The 25,036-nt window shown below is 48.2% G+C and overlaps 1 protein-coding gene across 12 annotated transcripts in view; it reads right to left on the bottom strand.

Moving 5' to 3' along the window:
* The window catches only part of TMPRSS13 (transmembrane serine protease 13), a 40,102-nt gene extending 30,285 nt beyond the window's left edge, over positions 1–9,817 (bottom strand). For 11 of the 12 annotated variants that reach the window (XR_009055439.1, XR_009055440.1, XM_057748597.1 and 8 more), the window contains exon 1: positions 9,662–9,817. Coding sequence is in view for 9 of the 12 variants with exons in the window: in XM_057748597.1 (XP_057604580.1) it covers positions 9,662–9,682 (21 nt within the window). In the remaining 3 variants the exon portion in view is untranslated. Of the gene's footprint in view, positions 1–340; positions 448–9,661 lie in introns of all 12 variants that reach the window. The other variant, XM_057748604.1, reaches the window with a different exon arrangement.
* Between the last annotated feature and the right edge of the window lie 15,219 nt (positions 9,818–25,036).

Below are 25,036 nucleotides of genomic sequence, written 5' to 3'. Positions count from 1 at the left end.
TGAATTCAGGGAGGGACGTCAAGTCCCTGACCACATTCAGCTTGCCAGAGGAAGGGACCAGGAGCAACTACCCCAGGGAATTACTGGGGTTAATTGATGGATGTGGGTAAATACACATGAGTCCTGATGCCCTGGCCAGCAGAGCAGGGACACACTCGTGTGTGTTTAGGGCCATGAAGAGCAGCTGCAGCAGCTGAACCGGAGCTCAGATTTCCCTCTCACCTCTGTCGTCTAGAGACTAGATTTCCACAAAACGAAGACAGGGTAGCCCCTGGAAGCCTCAAGGGGAACAGGACTGGGGTGGAGCATGGAGGGGGGTGAGGATGTGTGGAGGACTCACCCATTCACAGCACTGGCTTTGGAGTCAGTCAGACCGGGATCCCAATCCTAGGTCTAGCAGTGTGACCTTGGACAAGCCACTTAACTTTCCTTTTTCTCTTTCTTAAGCTGTAGAATAGGACGAGTAGTCCTGAGAATTCAATGAGATCACATAGGAAATCTCTTGCCCGTGCCTGCCACACAGTGGCTGGGCAGGAAATGATCCTCCTCTCCCCCCATGCACAGCACACCCAGTGCCCACCGTGCTGAGATTTAGCAGCCCTGAGGCGTGGCCAAAGGGCTGAAAGGTGGTGCGAGCTCATCTTAGGAGAAAAGAGCCTGCTGGACAAAGGCCAGATGAAGGTCATTCAATGAGAGGGACAAGCCCAGGCTGTGTAGAGCCCTGTGCTTCCTTCCCACCTGTGGTGGCCCCAAACTCGGCACCTGCCCAAGACCTCGGCATTGCGGCATCTCAACTGGCCTGCCAGGCCTCCCTCCCTGTTGTGCTCACAATATACATCTTCCCCCAACTCAGGGGAAATTCCCGTAACTCAATACAATAAAATGATTACAGCTCCCAAAGCATGGTACTTTAGGGTTTACAGTACACCTGCGTATCTATGACCTCTTGAGGTCCTCACTCCATCCCAGAGAGGTTGATATGTTTAGAAGCCCATTTTACAGATGAGGGATCCAAGGCTCTGAGCTCAGATTGCCCAAAATCACATAGTCAGGAACCTGCCCCAAGTCCGCGTGCATCTGAGTCTCCTCTCTAGCGAGAGGCTCCTGGCCCAGTCTTTTCTCTGAACCCTGTGCATGGGATGCTTGTTCTGCATCTGTGACGTGGCCTGAGAACTGGCCCTGGGGCCTTGCAGGGCTGGGAGTGCCATGGGAAGCCTGGGGGTGGGGCTGGGGTTCCTGCAGGGATCTCCGTCTTTCTAGTAGGAAGCAGAGAACTGAAACTTTCCAGTGGGAAGCAGGGTTGGGCCCAGTGACCTGCCAGGACATCACAGCCCTCCAGTACTCTCAAAGCCAGCTGGTGACTCTGGGCAAGTGACTTAACCTCTTTACATCTCGGTTTCCTTATCTGTACGGTGAGCCGATCACCCTGCTTCACAGCATTGCAGTGATAGGTGATGTATGTAAAGTCAGGACTTGGTGACCATTAGCTGTGATGGTGGGTGGGTGTTTGCCTATTTGCTTGTTTGTTAAAGACACTAGGCTTGAAACAGAAAAATCTGTGTTCAAATATGACTGCATCCATTCCTAACTGGCTTGGGCAAGTACATTAACTCTTCAGAATCTGTCTCCCCACGTATAAAATGTGATTGATCTTGTCTCCTTCCCCCAGGTAAATGAGGAATAAATACGAAAGAGCCTGGTTTATAAATGCGTATCACCGTAATATAAGGCACAGCCCACTAGGCATTTTACTCGATCCCATTTCAACCTCATAGCAGCTCTTCGTGGTTGGTATCATTAACCCCATTTTATAGATTTTGAAACTGAGCTCCAAGATGGTTCAGAACATGCCCAAATTTACATCTCAGGTAAGTGACGAGGCTTGAATTCTATCCAGGTCTACTCACAGCAAGTCGAGTCTGGCCCACAAGTATCACGAATGCCCACAGTAACTTCCTGCATTTCTTCAGAGCTTACAATTTGCAAAGAGCTTTTACACCTATTATTTCATTGGAATTTCACAAGGCTCCTAATTAGCAAGCTGGATAGGAATTACCATCCCCAGTTTATACATGAGGAACCTGGGGTTCAGAGGGATTCAAGAGCATGCCTAAAACCCCCAAAAGGACTAGTGGTCCTGGGACTCTTATCACCACCTTCTGATTCCCCAGGCAAGAGCCCAGGCTGCCTCCACCTGAGTGGGACCCCATGACCCTGGTCCTGTTACTCCAGCAGCAGGGGCTGAACAAGAGAGAGGGCTGAGAGGCCCACAGGTGGTGGAGGCCCAGAGGAAGATGAGTGGGGAGACCTGGAGGATGCTGGAGGGAACAGGTGGCGGGCTGGCACAGCGGGAAGCCAGGGGCAGCCAGGGAGGCAGCAGGGACACCTCCTGAGCCTTGTGGGTCCCTCTCCCTGATGATGTCAGTTCCACCGGCAGGCAGGTCCCAACGAACACAACCACGGCCTTGGTTGGCAGGAAGTGGGGAGAAGAGGCCCTGGGGAGGTGAGCCCTAGGGTCCCGGCAGGAGACCCGCCTGGGTCCCTCTTCTCTGAGTCTACAGGGAGGTGGGACGTGTAAAATGGAACTCACCTGGGGCTCAGTACCCAAGGAGACAGGTGGAGGGGTGAGTAGTCTCCAGCCAGACTCTTTCAAACTGTTGACTCTGGGCCTCAGCAGCCCAGCACAGTCTTCCCAAGGTTGGGAACGGTGGGCTGTGGGGATGGAGGAGAAGCTGGCGGAAGGGGAGAAAGGGTGGTACCCAAGAGGGGACTGGAGGCCCCGGAGGCCCCAGCCTCAAGAGAGCGAGCACTCTTGTCAGACAGGGTGGGAGGCAGGCGGAGAGCTTCTGGCCCCAGGGACCAGGGCAAGAGAAGAGTCCTGGCCCCCAAAGTGCCAGATAGAGCTACCCATGTGAGGAGCTGCAAACCCCGGCAGGGACAGCAGGATGGAAGCAAAGCCCTAAGACCAGAGGAACACAGCCTTCAGATTGAGGCATCTACTCTATCTTCCTGACTCCAAACCATCACAGGATGCTGCTGGGATGAGTTCTCATTTTCTGGAACCTCCAGAACAGGAGATTCCACAGCGTTCTTCTTTACCCATTTCACAGCCTGCCACCCCACCCTCCTGGAAGTTCTTCCTGATGTCTAGCCTACTAGAGCAGTAACTCATTTCCTTTCCTCAATTCTTGGAGATCAACTGCTGAGATTCCAGCATCCCTCCTGGAGGCCTGACCTCACCCTCAGAGCAGATGCCTTGAACAGGTGGGGAACAGGGAGCGGACCTTCTTGCCCAAGGTCCTGAGATAGAAGGGACAGGGCTCAGACCAGAACCAGCCCGACTCCTAGCCTTGGCCAGTGAGCAGCAGACCCAGGAATGGACATCAGATGACCAAGGCCCAGGCTCTCCACAACCTGCCTTCAGAACACAGGCTCCTCGGTCCTCCCTGGGGGGCAGGAGGACAGGGCAGAGCCAAAGCATGGGTGACTCTGGGCCATTTCCTTGGCCTAACATTGCCAATCATTCTCTGCCTCTCAGCCCCAGCCACCCCCGGCGTGGTCTCTGGGGTTATGGCCTGGGCTAATACAGCCGTGAACAGTCACCATGTCATGGACCAGACCTACAGCCCCGGCTGTCACTGCGGCCACCTGCTTTTGTCTCTGGAGCTCCCAGGGGCCCCTACTCAAAGCTCATCTGGTCCCCTCAAGATGTTCTAGGGCAGGAGGCGGCAGGCAGGGCAGAGGTCAACAGGAAGGCAGTGGCGGATGAGCCAGGGAGAGGGCTAAAAAGAGCAGTCCCTGGCCCTGCGGCTCTTTCCAAGCACTTTCCTGGACAGGAGCTGATGAGGATTATTATTCCCATTTTATAGACAAGGAAGTAAAGGCCCAAAATATTTGTGTGCTTTGCTCAGAGTCGCTCAGGTATGTCATATTGCAGCATAGGGACAAAAACCCGAGACACATTGCACCTGGTCCACTGCCCTCTATACCACAGCTTCCGGGGTAGACTCCCCAGCCCGCAGCACCTGGGCCAGTGTTATGGTTTCCTGTGGCAGCTCTGCCCTGGGCTCTTACCTGGTGGGGGATGGGAATAAGTTAACCAGCCCCCAAGTGTGTCCTACCCTTGACCTCTCTGGGTCTCCTGCAGGCCCAGCCAGTGGTGCCAGGGAGGAGGCGGCCTCTGCTGTGCTGAGTGATGTCACAGTCACCTCCTGGACTGCTTCACCTCAGTGGTTATGTGGCTGCCACCACAGACTGTGCCCTGGGCTTTCTGTAGAGACTGTTATTTGCCCACAGGCGGCAGGCACTCTGGCCCAGATGCACTGGGGGTCGCTCACAGCCCCTGGCATCACAGGGAGAAGAACCCTATAATAAAGTCTCACACTAGGCTTAAGAATGTCCATCTTTAGTGACTTGAACATATCTTCCTGTCCACTGGTGCCCCTTCAAGTCCAGCCCGAGCTGACGGGGCCTCCCTCCTCAGTCCTGGGCCATTTTCCTACCAATGAGGTGATGAAGGCCCAGAAAGGCAATGTGACTTGTCTAAGATCGCACAGCCAGCTGGGGGCAGTGCCAGGACCAGAACCCAGATCTTCTGACTCCCGTCCTCATTCTGCTGCCCCCACTGCCTGCCCCCTACCAAGCTCCAACAAGGAAGGACCCCTCGCTAGATTCAGGCCCCTGTGGCAGCATCTCTCTCCCAGTGACCCTGAGTACCAAGGATGTTCAAAAGGTGGGCACAGGCAGCACCCCAGGCTGGCACCCCTGCACTCTAGGCTAGGCAGGAAGAGGCGCTCCCCAACCCCCACTGGAAGCACTACTGGTACCAAGAAGGATCAGGAGCCCCTTTAACAGAACCGACAAATTGCCCCTGCCTGTTGGGAGCCCGGGGAGCCCCTGGGCCATGGCTGGGGAGCCTGCACCCCCTCCAGCGTGGACTGGACTGGATCGGAGTGGTTCAGGCTTCTTCCCATCCTCACCGCCAACCCAGGCTTCATTACACCTCTAGGTACACAGGATTCCCTCCTACCCTCCGCCCTCCCTGGACCCAGAGAAACCCCACAGCTGCAGGTCTCCTCCGAACACAGGCGGCTTCCCAGCACCTCCTGCCACCCAGCCACCAGCGCAGCCCCCACTCAGGCAACGTTAACCTCAGGGACCCCAGTCAGCCTGGAATCAAACTGGGCTCCAAACTAAGATGCCAGAGCCCCAAGGCCCCCCTCGGCCCAGGCACAGGAGGCACCAGGGAGTCCTGCTTCTGCTCCTACCCAGCTCCGTGACCCTAGGGACAGTTGCATTCCTTCCTGGGTCCCAGCAACTTTCTGAAAGGAGAAGTTTGGACAGTCAGCTGTTTTCAAACAAGTTCCTACAGAGCATCAGAAGTTCTGTGGAGAAGCCTTGGAGGCTGGCTTAGTAGGTAAAGGGCTTTGAGTCCTTTACCCCACTTCAAACAGAGCAGATTAACTTCCCAGTTTTATACAGTGAGTTCCACATAAGATTTCATTTGAACAAAAGAGGCTGCTTGCTGCTACAAAGAACTTGAAAATTGCCGGCCTGATTGGGCGTTACATTTCCTTCTAGTTTACAATGCCTCTTATACACATGAAAAAAACCTTGGGGATCACTATGAGACCAGAATCAAAACGCCTTCCTGCTCATTCACTCATTCATTTATTTCTCCATTTATTCATCAAATAGTTTAAAGAACATTGAGCACCCCCTATTGCCAAACAAATAACGTTTGGTTGCCCAGGAACTTGGTGCCTCAGTTTCTCCTCGTGTCCCCTCTCTGCCAAGGCTGGGGTGGTAACACAGTTCAGGGCTGGTACACAACGGGAGCCCCATGGACAGTCCTGGGTGTTGCTTCCCTATCACAGGAGCCAGACTCTACCTGGCATGGCCAAGGCCTCTGCTTGGCTGACAAAGCCCTGGGTTCCCTGTGCTGGCTTCCCTCGTGCCCCCCACCCAGCACCTTCCCCTCCAGGCTGGGCACCATCCACCCTCGTTGTTGCCATATCAAGAGGAAGCTGTCTTGCCAAAACAAAACACTTAAGCTAAGTAGCTATTGTTACATCAGTCGGCCTTCCCACTCAGCACCCAGCCTGGAGCCCCGTACACACACTCCCGCACAACCATGCTCACAATTGCCAGGTCACAGGGACAACACAGGGGGAGGCAGGGCAGGACGGGCCCAGTGGAAGGCTGCTTGGCACCAATGCCAGCATGAAACATAGAGGTCTCAGGTGAGGGCTGCATACCTACAGGGACAAAGAACAGGTGCCAGGGTTCCTTGGATGCCTGCACTTTGGGGTCTAGGGGTTGGCAGAACGACCAGAGCCTACTAGTCTGCCATGTTGGGAACCCACCCACCACCCTCTAGAGAGAGTGCCTCATCCTGGACCAGCCCTGGGGCCTCCAGCCATTCTCAAGTGCACAGCATCTGTGGTCTTGGGCTGATTGAAAACCTGCTCCACTTTAAGAAGATGCAGTAGAAGAAAATCCGCTCTAAAGAGGATTGTTGCTTTATCAGTGGGTCTACTTCAGTCTTTCTTTAATAAACATGACACTTCTTTAAGCATTAAGAATGGGATGCCTTTTGAAAAAACACAATATACACACTATTTTTTTAAGAACAAATGTGCATATCCAGTGTGACACATCTGTAAACCCACTCTACATGATTCTAGAGACTGTTATGGAACCAGAAAAAGGCCTCAGGGGGCAATTTGTCCAATTCTCTCCTTTTTTAGGTGGAAAACTGAGGCACAGAGAGCAGAATATATTTGTCCAAATTTAGAGGAGCTAGGACAAGACTCTAGATGATGATGATGATGACAAGAAACCTTAATTCTATGAATGTATGTTTACCTCTATACTCATCCATCCATCCATCCATCTCTCCATCCATCTACCTATCCATCCATCCATCTATCCATCCATCCATCCATCCATCCATCCATCCATCCATCCATCCATCTACCTATCCATCCATCCATCCATCCATCCATCCATCCATCCATCCATCCATCCATTGATCCATCCATCCATCTACCTATCCATTCATCCATCTATTCATCAATCCATCCATCCATCTACCTATCCATCCATCCATCCATCAATCCATCCATCCATCTACCTATCCATCCATCCATCCATCCATCCATCCATCCATCCATCTACCTATCCATCCATCCATCCATCCATCCATCCATCCATCCATCCATCCATCCACCTATCCATCCATCCATCCATCTACCTATCCATCCATCCATCAATCCATCCATCCATCTACCTATCCATCCATCCACCCATCCATCCATCCATCCATCCATCCATCCATCCATCTACCTATCCATCCATCCATCCATCCATCCATCCATCCATCCATCCATCCACCTATCCATCCATCCATCCATCTACCTATCCATCCATCCATCAATCCATCCATCCATCTACCTATCCATCCATCCATCCATCCATCCATCCATCCATCCATCCATCCATCCATCTACCTATCCATCCATCTATCTATCCATCTGTCTCCCTATCTATCCATCTATATATCCATCTATCTACCTATCCATCCCCCCATATATCCATCTATCTATCCATCTATTTACCCATCTATCATCTATCTATCCATCTATCTATCTATCTACCCATCTATCTATCCATCTATCTATCTATCTATGCCAGATGTTTTTCTAAAAGAGTTTTATTATGTGAAAGACACTATTAGAAGACTCCTTTAAGTAGATACTATTTTATTCCATCTCACAGATAGAGAAACTAAGGTGCAGAAAGGTTAAATGATTGGTCCAAAGTCATAGCTGACTTGGAACTTGGTCAGTGTTGTGTCCACCACATCCTGCAGCTTCTCTTTCGAACACAAAGAAGCTGTAAGCCTTCTCCACCTTCTTTCCAAGATCCCCCTAAAGCCCCAACCAGCTCACACAGCAGCTTCATCAGGCTTAAGTTCATTAGCCTCCGTCTTTCTCACTGCTTTATGGAGCTAATGGTCAAAAATCACAATGCATCTTTCTGCAAAGAGGTCCTCAGGGAGAAGGCACAGCCTTAGATGTCCAGTTACTCCTAGTTTCCTCTTATTCAATTTAGTTAGTATTAACAAATCCATTGTAGATAAGCTTAAGAGCCTCAGGAAGCTCTCTCTGCCCCCACCTCAGGCTCACTATCTTGGAGGTTCCACCTTAAACAAGGGGGCAAATCTAAGAACCTTAAATAAGGAAGGAATGGTTCAGTTCTTTCATTCCAAGGTAAGTCTCCCAGCGTGAACATGGCACCTGCCATACCATGTGACATTTATTCCAACAATAATGAAAAGCCTGCCCTCTACTCTGCCCCCATCCTGTGACCGTCCATGTTGGTCCCTGACTCTGGAGAGATGTTTCCTAGTAGATATCACTGCCTATAACCCTGTCCCAGGGACTGGCCCTACCACCCCTTGGATAGCTCAGCCCTTCTCACCCCTCATGTCTAGGGACCATCAACTGTAGGTTCCCAGCAAGTTACCAAGGAATGTGATCCATGGCTGTGACCGTGGTTCCCCTTCCCCATGCCTCAGACAAAACTCCATTCCGCCTTCTGCATCGCCCTCACTGCTCACCAGAGGCTCCAATGAGCCCCAGAGGCCTAGGGCAAAACGGCCTTGGTGAGGCAGACACACGAGCCAAGGAGACCAGAGCAGAGGGCAGGAGAGAAACCCTAGAACAGAAAAGTCAAGAAGGGGCTGGAAGAATGGTGGGAGAGATGACAGTGAAGTTTGCAGAAACACATCTGGGTTTCCGAATGGATCACGAGCCAACCATCAGCCAGAACATAGGCTGAGAGATCCTCGATTCTAGAGTCGGCCACCCTTCCCAGAATCCCAGATCCTACCCCATCGGTAGAGGACAAACGAAGGTGAAGATGAGCAGAAAATAAGACCCAAGGAGAAGTAAGAGCACCAGAGGGATGTCCCTCAAGAAAAGAAAGCCAAGGGACAGTTGAACAAAATCTTTGCAAACCCTCACGTGTATATGACTTGACTTTTCCACAGAGAACACTTAGCTGCTCCCTACCAAAAAGCAGAAGAGGAAAGTAACTTTAGTTGTAGCAGAAGGAATCATGGCTAGACATAAGGAAGCACTTCCCTAGCATGGAGATGATTAAGCCTGAAAATAATGACCAAGAGAAGTTTAAAATCCCCTTGAAGATCTTCAATGCACATAGAAAATCACATTTTCTAAGATGGTTTATGAGTCTAGTGAAGGGGTTACCCCAAGATAACCTTGAAGCCCAGTTAGAATGCTAAGCTTCCATGATTCTCAAACCAGCAAAGGTATCCAAACAGCACACACGTCGTCCTGCTGGGGTTCTCAGGGGCCACAGAGCGGGAAGCCAGGATTCAGCACACAGCTCTGGGGTGCTTCCTGACCAGACCCCAAATTCCATCCACTTCTCCTCCCATGGGGCCCCTTCTAGGAACCATGATAAAAGGAGGCTGTGCGACCTTGATCCCCAGTAGCTTCAAACTAGAAAAGGCACAGTCAATTTGCCCTGAAACCGGAGGCGCACAGGTGCCACTGCCCCACCTAGCTTCCAGCCCCATCCCTGCTTCCTCGGTGCCAGGAAGTTCTGGCCCAAGGTCCACAGATGCACTCACCCGGCCCCTGTCCCTTTCCATGGTCTCCCGAGGGGTGAAGCCTCCAGGCTCAGCTGATGTCCATGGGAAGATCCATGTTGGCCTCTAACTTCCCAGGAAGGTGAAGAAAAGGGGACTGGAGGGCTGAGGGCCGCCCCCACCAACGGGGCGGGGAAGCCGGTTGGGAAATGTGAGGTAATCCTGTGTATGAACAACAGGGCAGAACTAGCCAGACCTGTCCCTCGCCCCTCCTCCAAGGCCAGCCCAGTTACTCAGCGAATACCAAGTACCCGGGGGATGAAGCCACCTTTATTCCTGAAGCTGCCCCCACAGAGCTCTACCTGTGGAGGAACCAGGGATTCCAGACCACCTCTTTCAGAGGGGGATTCTGGGGAGAAATGGCCCAGGCCCTGTGAGGATGATCTCAGCCCCGCCGACCTGGACAACTAAAACAGGTGCTTCTGAGCCCTCTGAGGGCTGTCCCCATAGGGATCATCCAAGGTTAGGGACCAGGGCTGTACCCAGGGCAGGACAGCATGAACCTTCACCTCCAAGGATCACATGTCCAAATCCCACATCAGGGCACATGGGTCTGGCAAAAAGAATTCTTTTTTCCTGAACTTTGCTTATTTCTAGAAACATTCTCAACAAGGAAATTAAAATCAAATGGCTTCTAATTAAGCACCTAATGAACTGTCTCTGTTGAAAATAATAAAATGTTATGAAACAGCACATCACAACCAATGAAAATAAAACATACACATATTGGAATGGAAAGCGTTCCGAGAAATACTAGGCTGACTCATGGTTCCACACTTCTGCCCTGTCCTTTCGAAAAGAAATAGAATCTAAAGTAATAGAGGAAGCCCTGCTGTGAAGGGAGACTTAACATCTCCACACCCAGCAGAACTGCTGAGAACAACAGAAAATGAGATTTGGGAAGAACTTTCAGACTCTGAATATTTGAGGGCACAAAGATCATAGAACTGCAGACCTCTTACAGATTGAAGGAAACTCCGAGTTCGTCTAGTGATTCAGTCTCATTTTACAGATGGAGAAACAGAGAGCTAAGAGGCTGAGGTAGCTGCACAAGTCACATCTCACAAACAACAGCAGCAGCAATAATAATGAGGTGCTGGGTGTCCTACCAAATGCTTTACATGCAGCAATGCATTTAATCTCTGCAACAATCCTACTCAACCATCCTTCACTCATTCATTGGACAAGTATTTATTGAATGCTTCTTATGTTCCTGGCACTGTTCTAAGTGCTAGGGACACAGTGAACAAAATAGGCAAAGACCCCTGCCCTATGGCACTAGCATTCAGGGTGGGGATGGGGCAGACGAAAATAATTTAAAAAACAGATAGATAGGGACTTCCCTGATGGCACAGTGGTTAGGAATCCGCCTGCCAATGCAGGGGACACGGGTTCAACCCCTGGTCTGGGAGGATCCCACATGCCGCGGAGCAATAAGTCCGTGCGCCACAACTACTGAAGCCCACGCACCTAGAGCCGGTGCTCCGCAGCAAGAGAAGCCACCGCACTGAGAAGCCCACACACCACAACAAAGAGTAGCCTCCACTCATTGCAACTAGAGAAAGTCCGTGAAGCAGCAAAGACCCAAAGCAGCCTATAAATAAGGTTAATTAATTAATTAATTACTAATTTATAAAACAGATAACAAGGACGACGACAGATAGATAATACAGTGTATTAGAAAGTGGAAAATCCCATGGGGCAAAACAAAGCAGGGAAGGGGATCAAGAGGGCTGGGGAGGCAGAGTTACAATTTGAAACAGGAAGGTCAGGGAGGGCCTCACTGAGGTGACATTTAAGCAAAGACAAAGGAAGTGACTGCTATTCTCGCCATGTACATACAAGAAAATGGAAAATTCTAGCTCAGGATGGAAACTGTTGGCTCCAAAGGCATCTTGAGGAAAATCAAATCCAGGAGCAGAAGGATGGAGGGCCCAGGCAGACACCCTAGGGTTCTCCAATCTTGGGTCATTTGGGGTGTCACTGCCCTGGCTCTCCAAGAGAACTCAGCTTCAGTCCCCATCCCCTTCCTCCTTCCTCCACCAGCCTGCCAGGGCAGAGGGACCCCTCCCACGTGGTCGTCCAGTCCCTAGGAGATGCCAAGTTGTGTCCTCATCATCTCCTCTTCCCTCTTTCTTAGGGAGGTACCCACCCCTGACTCAGGCCACCAGGGACTAGGAGGCTGGAGGCTGGCATCGGGACTTTCCTTCCATAGACCAGACCTGAGGACCCCCACTCTGTCCCCCAGGCAGACCATTGGCCTCCCAGGGTCCCCCTTAGCTTCAGTCCCTGAAGGTCCCACCATCCTCAGGACCGGGGTTCTGGGCCAGTCTGGTGGGATGGAAACCCCACCTCAGAGGTAAAGGCCAGCTATGTGAACTTGGAAGTCTTCAGATACACACTCTGGAAGATGGTGATGACACATCCACCCAGAGCATGTGCCTGGCTCTGGGGAGGCACTGAGGGGATGTCGGCTGTATTTCTTGCTCTGTTCCTCGGGTCCATCAGGATGCACGTTGTCCCGGGATCTTGGTTGACCAGGCCATCTGACCCACATGGAAATCCCCATCCACCATCGGTTCCGTTCACTCAGCGTTGACGGCTCAGCACCGGGCCCCGCTGTAGCTGCTGGAGGTGAGGGTGACAAAGAACAGAAGGGCAGGGACCCTGCTGGCAGGGGAACACGCAGTCTCCGTGCTGGGGCTGGGAGGAGGGGCCGGGGGACACTGAGGCAGGAAATCCTTTTCTGGTAGTTTTCCTATTTCCAGAGGGGAAGGTGCTGGGGAGCACAAGGCCCGGACTCTTCCCCCAGCAGAGCAGGCCTGAGTAAAGACTCTACCCCTGCCCTTGGCTTCTGCACCTGACTCCAGCCTGGCTCTGCCCTTTGCTGTCTCCCTGGAAGGAAGGAGACACCTGTCTGCGCCATCGCTGCACCCCCTGACTACCCCTTTTCATTTGCCTTCCTGCCCTCCTCCCTCCAGAGACCTGACCATGACCACTTCCCACCCAGAGGTGAGCAGCGCACTGGGCCCAGGTGTCCATGCTCCACCTTTCACCTCCCTGTCACTGGGGACACCAGCCCACTCATAGCCTGATCCTTTCCTGCCTCTGGGTCATTTCCATTTGGGATGGAGAGAGTTTTACATAAAATATGTCATCCATGTAAACAAGGAAGTGCCTCAAGGCAGCCCCAAGAGAGTGAGAAGTGACAGAAATCTCACTGCTATTTTGAGACTAAACTGCTAGCGCTCTGCTTTCATGGCCACCCCAGCTGCCACTACCCAGTGCCTTGCGAGCTCCCTCCTGGGGCTACAGACTGGGAAACAGCGCTCTTGGCCATGCTAGTCCCCCCTCGTTGTCCACGGTCCTGGTTCCTGAGTCCTCCTTCAACAGTCTTACTCCTGAATGTCCTCCTCGCTTCCTCCATGGAAGCTCTGAGTACTCTCCCTCCTTTGCACCCCACTTCTGAGCTTCTCCATCACTCAGCGCTCAACAGAGGGGTGTCCCTCCAAGCCAAAGGAACACTGGGACACACAGACCACATACTTAGAGGCCAGGCAGAGAGGAGACACCAAGCCCACCCTCAAGGGAATAAGTCACCAGGAGAGACCCCCTGGGCCAGGACACCTGCCCCACCCCAGAGCCTGTACTCCTCCCCCAGCCGCTGCTCCCCTACCCCTCAGCCCCCAGCCCAGCGCTCCTCCCTGAGCTCAGACCAGCAGGGCCACTGGCCCGGACACACACCAGGTACTTGGTTAAGGGTGCTCCCGGATATTATAAGTGGAGATAGGGTAGGGTGGCAGGAATTTCTTTTCAAGCCAAGAGGCAACAGCCCATGAGCCGAAACGGAGTCCCTGGTCCCAGCTGGCCCCTCAGCCAGCCTAAGGAAGGCTGGCAGGGCACTCTCCTGGGGGGCAACTCTAAGGCTCCCCATGTCCAGCAGATATGGGGCCTCTTGGCTCAGCAATAGGGACAGGGGATGGAGGAAGGCCAGGCATACCCAGAAGAGAAAGGTGGGCAGGAAGCCTGAGCTTGGCCAAAGGACCACCTGAGGACCCCACATCAGGTCAATGCCTCAGAGAGTCTAGAACCCTCAACCCAAGAGCCAGCATTCATTCCCCTTAGTCTTGGAGTCTGATGCCCCTTTGTGTTTTGTTCAGGATCAAGAGGAGTCAGAGAGGGCCCAAGCCTTGTTCTTCTCCCTATAACCATCATTGTTCTAGTTGCATCACCCCAAATCCATGATTAGACGGGATAAACTAGGTAAGAAGCCACCAGCAGAACCCTCGCCGCCACCACCCCCTTGGACAGCTGACCATGGGCAGTGAGGAGGGCTGGCCCTGCCCTCCGAGATGTCCGGGGCCAGGGCAGCCAAGTCCTCTTGGGCAGACCCTCTGCGACCCTCCTTCCTGGAAGCTGCCCAGCTGTGCCCAGATTGGAGTGGAAAATACCACCATCTGGAGACAGTTCTGACTGTTTAGGTGCCACCTGTTTCCAAAGAAGGATTTGACGCAGCTGCTCTTCCAAATGATTCACCCACACCCGTTCCTCCATATTCCCAGCTCCCCTCCCCGCAGAAGTCAGATCCCACTTAAGCATGACACTTGAGGGAACAGTTTGGTGCCCCTCTGAGTCGGCACTCTGTCCACCTGAACACACCCAGTTCCTTCACTTGCTCCTGGTGTGAGGTGATGTCAAGTCCTGTTCCTTCCATGGATTTCTCCAAAACCAGACCCACAGGCACAATGCACTCCCCCTGCTCCGAAGTGTGGGCCCAGAGCCAGGGTCCGCACAACCATATTTACAGGCTCTTCTTTGAGATAAAACCAACCAGTGGTTCACTGGAACCACCCTCCAGGCTGCTGCTAATTTTTCCACAGGACTGAAGCAGCTGCCCACAGACCCGTGGTGCTGACAGACAGGTGGGGGTTAAGCCTGGCCGAGACAGACTGGGGTCCACCTGCACGCAGCCACAGTCAAGTGCTCACAGAGTAAGTGAGGACAAATGAGACACTGCTGTGACCACGAGACTCCCACATTCAGACAGGAACATCTCTACTCCCCTCTGATCCATCTGAGAAGGCTTTCTGGAGGAGGAGGTGAGACTCCAGAAGGTGTGAGAGACAGGCAGTGAGACAGCCTGGCACTCTGGGGCTGCCAAGGGGAGTCTGGCAGGCCTCAGAGGAGCAGAGCTGTGAGTGTTGAGTGGTGTGTACAACAAATTTTGAGATCTGTCATGCAATTACAGCTCTTCAGGGACAACCTCTGTGTCCTTGGGCAAGTTACTCCCCATCTCAGAACTTCGGTTTCCTCAAGTGGGGACAATGGTTCCTCTCAAATAGGGTATTTATGATGCAGTCACGGAAATCATTTGTATGAAACATTTGGCACAAGATCTGGTACATAGTACCCACCAATAAATAGTAGCTATTGTGATATGGATATAATTTTGAAATTTGGTTGAACAGCAAATAGTGCTTTGAGCAGGTATGGAGAGGATTAAGACATATGCTTTGAAGGCAAAGCCCAGAGCAAATGGTCCTTTGCTGGCAGTTTGGTGGAGAAAACCCCAGGCTAAGACTGGGCTTTTGTTGCTGCTCTGTTATTGCTGAGCAGCTTCCCAGGGGCACCAGGGCTCAGCTTCCTCCTCTCAAAAAAGTGAGGTCCCTTTCAACAATGGAGAACCCAATCGCTAAGTGGAGAGACTGGGCACAAGAGAAGAGAGTCAACGAAGGTGACCAGGCAGTCTGGAGATCCTTGCACAAGAGCTGAGGAACAGGGAATCTGACAGAGGGAAATAGAATTACAGTTTGAGAAAGAAGGAAATGCTGCCAAAGGTTGCCCAGAAAGACAGAACAGAGGGGTGGTCAGAACCCAGAGAGAAAGCAAAACAGATGCAATGTAGAGTAAATAAATTTCCAGGAGAAACTATTATATATTTTATACATATATAATATATAATAGTTTCATGGTTAAACATATATTTTAAATATATATTTTCATGAATATATATATATATTCATGGTTAAATATAAAAAGAACACTAGGAAATAATAACTCACATTTTCAAAGCACTTGCACATTTATTACTTCACTTTGTCCTCAGAACACAATTGCATTTTGCAACAAGGAAGCAAAGAGTCAAAGAAATACACTTTCCACTGTCAACAGTTTATGAAGGACGGAGCTAATACTCAAATCCACATTTTCTGTCTCCACATCTATGTTCTTATGATGGTGTCGGTTGTAATAGACAGGTGTAATGGGTCATCATATTTTTAAATTTTCTCGAATATCAATATACTGCTTTCATAATAAAGTTTAAAATGTCAAATATGTACATTCTTGTTAGACCCTTTATCTGTGTTCTTTACAATGCAGAGTATTTTAAAAGGAAGCCTTCATTTGAATGTAATTCTTTTCCCAGCTTCCTTTTTTCAGCTGCTTCAGATGTGTTTTTATCAGACTCGATGAGAAGTGTGAAGTCACTGAAGGTGAACCCCTGCAGAGTCCCAGATTAATCATGCTGTGTTTTGCCAACTGGCACCAAAAGGGAGACATTGATATTGTTTGCTCAGTGAAAGGGAAATGTTATGCATTTTGAACTTTTGGCTTTTTGAATATAAATTATTTTTAAAAGATACAAAGTTATTCAGACTTTAAATCTAGATAACATGAGAAACTTTAGATATTTGGTTTTCGTAGTATAGTTGATTTACAAGGTTGTGTTAGTTTCTGGTGTACAGCAAAGTGATTCAGTTATACATTTTTTTCTCAGATTCTTTTGCATTATAGTTTATTGCAAGATATTGAATATAGTTGCCTGTGCTATACAGTAAATCCTTGTTTGCTATATATAGTAGTTTGTATCTGCTCATCCCAAACTCCTAATTTATCCCTTCCCTCCCTTTCCTCTTTAGTAACCATGTTTGTTTTCTGTGTCTGTGAGTTTGATAAACTTTAGATATTTGAGCATGCAACTTCATTATTCCATTTCTCCAATAGGTTATTCAGAGTTTGGAAAGAGAACACAAGCCTTTCTGTTTTTTTGGCTCTGAAAAGACTTCTCAGTTTAGAACAAATTAATCTAAGTGAATATGACTTTTTTTTCTCTATGTACATGGATATTAAGACATTGGGGACTTCCCTGGTGGTGCAGTGGTTAAAAATTCCCCTGCCAACGCAGGCGACATGGGTTCAAGCCCTGGTCGGGGAAGATCCCACATGCTGCGGAGCCACTAAGCCTGTGCGCCACAACTACTGAGCCTGTGCACCTAGAGCTCGTGTTCCCAACAAGAGAAGCCTCCGAAATAGAGAAGCGCAAGCACAGCAATGAAAAGTAGCCCCCACTCGCCACAACTAGGGAAAGCCTGCGCGCAGCAACGAAGACCCAACGCAGCCATAAATAAATAAATAAATAAATACATACATTACAAAAAATTGAATAATCACATTTGCAAAGCACTTTCTCTTTGTTTATCTCCTCTAGCCCTTAGGACAGCCCTCCAAGGTAGGCATAGCAGGTGATCTCGGGAAAGTTCAGAGAGGCTCCAGGCCCCAAGGCTGGCGGCTTTGCTGGGCCCAGCTGCAGCTGAAGTGCTTCCAAGGCTCTGCACTTCACATGAATGTTACACCCCAGACCAGGGCCCTTGGTAGCTATGATCGGCATAAAATTCATCAAGACAAACACTTGCCTTGAAACTGTCTTGATAACCAACCTAGGAGCACTGCTTAGGGACAATGCACCTTGACCCAGGTCCAGTCCTGGCTTGACTCCTTCCTAGAAGTGGAAACTTGGCCAAATCCCTTCACTTTAGTTCTCTCAGCTGTGATCCAGCAAAGTTAAGCTCTGCTCTGCCTGCCCCCTAGAGATCAAGTGATATTGTCAGATGGCTCTTGGGAAGCACTGACCTGCCGCTCGTTAAGGATGTAGGTCGTTACCACTATCAGCTGAAAACTATGTGTAAACAGATCTCCCTACGATTTGTCTTCACTCAATGCTTTTGACCGCTAAGATGTGCCCTTTTGTAACACATCGGAATTCAGTTCAGCCTTCCAAGTTTTGTAAGTTCATATTGGTTTTTTTTTTTTTCAGCTTTAGTTTTTCCACACTGAGGGGTCCTGCTGTTTCTAGCAGTTCCTTATAGAGACCCTTAATCATGGAAGCACTGAACGGAGGCCATTACTCAGAGCAGGACAAGGTTTCCAGCTGATTTCCAAAATTCTCCCTGAAAACATCCAGATTCCTTTGGCCTTTTGGGCTGTGACTACCCCCTGGACCACCCACTAGGAGGCTATATCCAAAACTTGTTTGTAGGACCTTTTAGATCCCTTTCTTGAGGCAAAACAGAAGACTCGGGGCCTAAAAAAGCTTAAAGCTAGTGCATGGATCATTTTGCTGAGAAATGTACCCTTCCATTGACCAAATCAAAGCCCACTCCCTCAGCCCCTGAAATCTTGCCTAATTTTTATACATCTGTAAATAATTATTTGCTGCACACCTATTGTGTACCAGGGGCTGCTCAGGCCACTAAAACACAGTAGGGACAGCCCAGCATTGCACTGGTCCTCATAAAGCTTACCCTTCTGTGGGAGCCTCACTCCCCTCCATCCTCACCCTCCTCACCTTAGGACTTTGCTACCAGAGAAAGAATAGCAAATTCTATTGAACCGTCTTTATAGGCAGTGTCTTAGTTAATTGCCACATCAAACTTAAGAATAGATATTTTTATAACCATTTTACAGATAAAGAAGCAATCAAGGCTCAAAAAGGATAAGTAATTTGCCCAAGACCACATAGCTAGTAAGTGCTAGAAATGGGTTTGAAAACAACTCTGTTGGACTCTTGAAACTGCTTGTAATGCTACTCTATGCCTCTCTCCCAACTCAACATCAGCTTCAGACATAGAAATATGAATGGTCATTCTGTCTTCCAGAGAATTCATGAAGCTTTAGATAGGGTCTGTCCACTCCAAGATTCTTAGAGAATGTTTGTTACTTAACAATTCTTTGAAGTTTCCAATTTTCTTTTTGGTTGGTTTTCCATTCTAGACTAGCTCCTTCTCTACAAGGCAATATAATATGGTTAAGAACGTAAACTAGACTATGGTTTTAAAAAAAACTCCACTGGATGAAATTCTGGTTACATTACTTACAAGTTTACTATCTGAATCTCAGTTTCTCCATCTGCAAAAGAGAGAATAATACCCATCCGATGGGTTATGATACCCCATTATCATCCCATGGAGTTACAAAGATTAAATGAGACAACCTCAGTAAAATGGTAGTGTATGTTATCACACAACTTTCCTCTTAATCACAATTTTTTCAATAGTCTTCGATATTGGAACTTTTATCATATTTAGAAAATCTAAAACAAGCATTGAAAACTAGCTTCTCTCTAGTTGGTTTAAGATGTGTGTGATGGGAAAAACTCAGTGCTCCTCCTGTGTTTCTCTATTACTACCTTACCCACAACACCCTGACACCAGATGGTGGTTTTTTTTCCCCACACCAACCAATTCTGTGACACCAGATGAATGTCCTACCATTTAACTCAATTCTGCCACATCCCACAGGTTAAGGGCTCAGCCCTACAAGACTGCCTCCTAACTTCAGATGACATTGCAGGTAGTAGGGCCCCAGCTAACCTACCACTTTGGTCCAGCTTAGCTACAAATTGGAGATTCTCGTGACCTCCTTCCCCTGGGATTTGATTGTTTGCTAGACCAGTTCACAGAACTCAGGAAAGCACTTACTCACACTCACCAGTCTATTAAAAGATATGATAAAGGACACAGATGAACAGCCAGGTGAAGAGATACATAGGTGAGGTCTGGGAGGGTAGGAGCTTCTGTCTCCATAGAGTCCTAACCCTCTTAGGATATGGATGTGTTCACCAACCTGGAAGCTTCCTGAGGCCCACACTATTGGGATTTTGTGGAGGCTTCCTCATGTAGGCAGAATCAATTATCAACCCCACTTCCAGCCCCTCTGTTGTCTCTAGGGAATGAGAGGGGAGTGGGGGGTGGCAGGGCTGAAAATTCCAAGCTTCTTATCATGGCTTGGTCTTTCTGGTGACCAGCCCACATCCAAGAGCCACTCAAGTGCCCACCCAGTCAGGAGACCTCCTCTGACTACACATGCACAGAAAGCCTCCTTGGAGGTCAAAAGGGGAGTGATGCCAAGTGGCCAAACCTACCCATCGGCCTCTTTGGTGGAATCCATCTTGGCTAAGAGATGCGCAGGCACACACGGGAAAATCCTGATATACACCAAATATGGACTTTGAACAAGGCAAATCAAAATGATTGGTCAAAGGAAACATGGAAGAAATGCCCCATATAAATGATTCAAACTGCCACAAGGGTGTGACTCTTTCTCTGAGTCCGCCCGTGTGTCTATCCACATGTATTCTGCTCTTTTTTTTCTAATCAATACTTTATTTGTTTCAATACAAAAAAAAAAGAGAGCCCACCCAGAGTTGCCGCACTAGAACAAAAGACACACCTATCACCCAGGAAATTAAAAGAGTTTTAGGAATCCTGTGTCAAGAACCAGGATCAGAGACTAAATATTAAAAGATTCTCCTAGCATCCTATTTGCAAGGGTTTCAGGAGCACTGTGGCAAGAACTGTGGGGAGCAGAAACCAAAATGTATATTTCTTCTTATTTCACAATATATTTTATTGAATTTAGGCAGTATTACTTTTACCTGAATTAATTGCCAACATTAAAAAACCCATAGAAGTCTGGTCTCCCTTCCAAGATTGGACAATACTTTGCCCGTAATAGACTCTCAATAAGTATGCACTAATTGACTGATATAATTCCTCTGTATCCCTTCACAATGTCTAGCACAAATCTAAGCAATCGGTTAGTCAGTCAACAAGTCTTTATTGATTCTGTACTATGTGCCTATCAGGAGTTGCTTAATAACTAAATTTCTTCCACTGATCTCCCCATCAAGAAGAAACATTACTGTGAATAGGCTACACCTCGTAGGGTTATGTGAGGATGAACAGAGATGTGTGTGTACAGCCATGGCACAGACCAAGTGCTCAGTGGATGTCCACAGTCAGACCCTCAGACCGTCCGAACTGGAAGAACCTCAGAGATCCTCTTTCCTGAATCATTGCAGGGTAACCCTCTGACATCTTACGGCAGAGCTTTGAGAGGCCAGGATTCTAAAGACCTCCTTCCTGCCCTTGGCCTTTCCACCCAGGCCTGTGCCCAGACCCCGGAGCCTGAAGACCACCCAAGGCTTCTTTCGTTCAACACCAACCACAGACCCTCCTATACTAAGTTCAGCGCTTCAAGGCTAAATACAAGGCCAACCAGCCAGCCATCCTCAGCTCCAGCTGGAACTACCATGGCCCCACCTGCTCTGGGTTCCAGTTTTGGGGTAATGAGTAAGGAAGACCAGAGAGCCCTCCTGTGTCACCACCCACCCCTCTTCATCTGAGTGCTGGGTGCCCTAGCTTTCCACTCACCCTGAGCACCTGGAAGAGCCAGTTCTACCAGTCTTCACTGGGCCAAGGCTGGTGTGATGCAATATGGCCCAAGTTCAGTATAATTATTCACATGTATGGGTGACACACACAGAGGGGCTAACGAGGGGTAATTACCCTGGGTGGGGCAACAGAGCCCAGTGACTAAGAGAATGCTTTGCTCTAGCTACAGAGAGCTGGAGAGAAAATTCCTGCAGTCCCACCTGGGCCTGGACCCCATGTGGCCCTCCAGGACACCCTTCCCATGAGGTCTCCCATAGCACCCAGGGGGGCTTCGTGGGGATGGAATCCCAGAAGGGGACAGGGCATGTGTACAGATGGAACACCTGCATCAGCTGTGCATTTCCAGAATAGAGCAGACTAGACCAGCTGATGAGGCTGTCTTAACTGATGTGTCTCCCTAAGAGCCAGGAAGTGGTCAGAAGGAGCAGATTCATTAATTCATCTTCCCCCCCACACACACATGCAAATAACAGCTTTATTGAGCTAGAATCCACATTCCATATAATTTGCCCACTTATAGTGTACACAGTTATGCAACCATCACCACAATGAATTTTAGAACACTCATTATCCCAAAAAGAAACACCCCACCCATTAGCAGTCACTCTCCATTTCTCCCCAACTTACCTCCCCCAACCCCATAGGCAACCACTAATCTACTTTCTGTCTCAACAGATTTGTCTATTTTGGACATTTCACATCAATGGAATCATATAGCATATGATCTCCTGTGACTGCCTTCTTTCATTCATCATAATATTTTCAAGGTTCATTCATGCTGTAGCTTGTATCAATACTTCATTCTTTTTTATTGTGGAATAATTTTCCATCGCATGGTTATTTCATATTTAGTTTATCCATTCATCAGTTGATGGGCATTTGGGTTATTTTTGGCTATTATGAATACGGCTGCTGTGAACATTTATATACAAGTCTTTGTGTGGACATATGTTTACAGTTCTCTTGGGTGTACACCTAAGATTGGAATTGGTGGGTCATATGATAACTCTGTGTTTAATCTTTTAAGCAACATTTTCACAAATAGTTTTGAGAGCTTCCTAAGTGCCAGGACCGGGCTGGGTGTTGGGATTCTGAACAAATCTGGTGAAAAAAAATCTGAATAAATTCTAGTGAAGGAAACAGATGAGTTTCTGTCCTCACAGAGCTCAAATCCCAAAAATGAAGACAGGCAGTAAGCAAGAAAAAGTAAATAAGCATAATCGTTTCACATAGCAATGGAAAGAAAACTGATGGAATGGAGCAGAATAAATGGTACTGTCAGGGAAGGCCCTGGATAACAAAACAGAGTCAATCAGGTGGTGCGCTAGGTAGAAGGAAGAGCTCAGTGGAAAAGAGAGCAGCATCATGGGAACAGAATGAGCAAGGAAAAGGGTGGTCCTGGGGTCCCGCAGGCCACAGGCAGGGGTCTAAATTTTACTCCAATGAATAAAAACACAATGAAAAGCCATTGTGGGACTTTCTAGGTGGCGCAGTGGTTAAGAATCCGCCTGCCAGTTCAGGGGACACGGGTTCGAGCCCTGCTCTGGGAAGGTTCCACATGCCACGGAGCAACTAAGCCCGTGAGCCACAACTATTGAGCCCATGTGCTGCAACTATTGAAGCCCACACGCCTAGGGCCCAAGCTTCACAACAAGAGAAGCCACTATAGTGAGGAGCCTGCACATCACAATGAAGAGTAGCCCCCACTCGCAGCAAATAAAAAAAACCCGTGTGCAGCAACAAAGACCCAACGCAGCCAATAAATAAATTAAATAAATAAATAAATTTATAAAAAAAAAAAGCCATTGTGTCCTTTTAAGTAAGTGGAATGGTGGTGGGGGAGTATAGTGGCATGATCTTATTATTGTTTTTTTAATCAGATTTTGTGAAGTGTAATTTACATACAATCAACTTCACCTTTCTAAAGTATGAAGTTTGATGAGCTTTGAAAAATATTACAGTTGCATAGCCACTACTGTGTTCAAAATATACATTTCCATCTCCCCAAGTTTTTCTTATGCCCTTTCTCAGTCAATCCTCTGTCCACACTCCCAGCCCCCGACAACCACAGATTCATTTTTTTGGTGATTTTTTAGAATGTCATATAAATGTAATCATAAATATGCACTCCTTGGTGTGTGGCTTCCTTCAGTCGGCATAATGTTTTTGAGATTAACCCATATTGGCAAATAGGAATCGTCTGTTCTTTTTTTATTGCTAGTGGTATTCCATTATATGTATATGTCACGATTTGGTTGCCCCTTTACTGGTTGATTGACATTTGGATTATTCCCAGTTTGGGGCTATTACAAATAAAGCTTCTATCAACATTCATGTACATCTTTGTATGGACATGTTTTCATTTCTCTTGAATATAAGTATCTAGGAGTGGAATTGCTGGGTCATATGGTAAGTTTATGTTTAACCTTATAAGAAAAACTGAACTGTTTTCCAAAGTGGTTGTACCATTTTTGCATCCCCACTAGCAGCATATGAGCATTCCAGTTGCTCTGCATCCCCACCCACACTTGCTATTGTCAGTCTTTTAAAATTTCAGCTATTCTAGTGAGTGTAAAGTAGTATTCCTTGTGGTTTCAATGTGCATTTCTCTGATAACTAATGATGTTGAGCACTCTTTCTTGTGTTTATTGGCCATTTCCATATCTTCTTTTTTTTAATTAATTAATTTATTTACTGGCTGTGTTGGGTCTTTGTTGTTGCATGTGGGCTTTCTCTAGCTGTGGTGAGTGGGGGCTGCTCTTCATTGCAGTGCGTGGACTTAGTGTGGTAGCTTCTCTTGTTGTGGAGCACAGCCTCTAGGCATGCGGGCTTCAGTAGTTGTGGCATGTAGGCTCAATAGTTGTGGCTTGCAGGCTCAATAGTTGTGGCTTGTGGGCTTTAGAGTGCAGGCTCAGTAGTTGTGGTGCATGGGCGGCATGTGGGATCTTCCAGGACCAGGGATCGAACCTGTGTTCCCTGTATTGGCAGGCAGATTCTTAACCACTGCACCACCAAGGAAATCCCTCCATATCTTCTTTATGGAAGTGTTTATTCAAATCTTTCTCGTCTACTCCCCTTTTTGTCTAGTTGTTTGTCTCTTTATTATTGAGCTATAAGAGTTCTCCATGTATTCCGAATAAGTTTTGCACACTCTGGATATAAGTTTTCATATATTTTCTCTAGTCTGTAGCTTATCTTTTTATTTCCTTAACAGTGTCTTTTAAAGAGAAGTTGTTATTTTTTATGAAATTCAACATATTAATTTTTTCCTTTATAGTTTGTGTTTCTCATGACTTATCTAAAAGTCATTTCCTGGGGAATTCCCTGGTGGTCCAGTGGTTAGGATTTGGTGCTTTCACTGCCAGGCCCAGGTTCAATCCCTTGTTGGGGAACTGAGATCCCACAAGCCACAGTGTGGCCAAAAAAAAATTTTTTTTAACTTAAAAAAAAAGAAGTCATTTTCTAACCCAAGGGATTTTTCTCCTATTTTTCTCTAGAATTTTTATAGTTTTAGTTTTTACATTTAAATCTATACTCCATTTCAAGTTAATGTTTGTGTATGGTGTGAGGTGAAGGTCCAGGTCCATTTTTTTCATTTTGGACATCCAATTATTTCAGTACAGTTTATTGAAAAGACTATCTTTTCCCTATTGAATTACCTACTACCTTTGCCAAAAACTCAGTTGACCATATATATGTTGGTCTATTTCTGTACCCAGAGAACACATCATGTCTGAAGCAGGGAGCTATGTACCACCCTCTGATCCCAAAATGGGAATGAAATAGGGCCTCCAGGCAGCTACATGGCCCCTGGGCTGGGTGATGCCTAGGACCCAACGGAGAG

This window comes from Hippopotamus amphibius, chromosome 9 (assembly GCF_030028045.1).
Source record: "Hippopotamus amphibius kiboko isolate mHipAmp2 chromosome 9, mHipAmp2.hap2, whole genome shotgun sequence".
Taxonomy (NCBI): Eukaryota; Metazoa; Chordata; class Mammalia; order Artiodactyla; family Hippopotamidae; genus Hippopotamus; species Hippopotamus amphibius.
The sequence above is the reverse complement of the archived record's forward strand: the minus strand, read 5'-3'. Positions and strand labels throughout refer to the sequence as shown.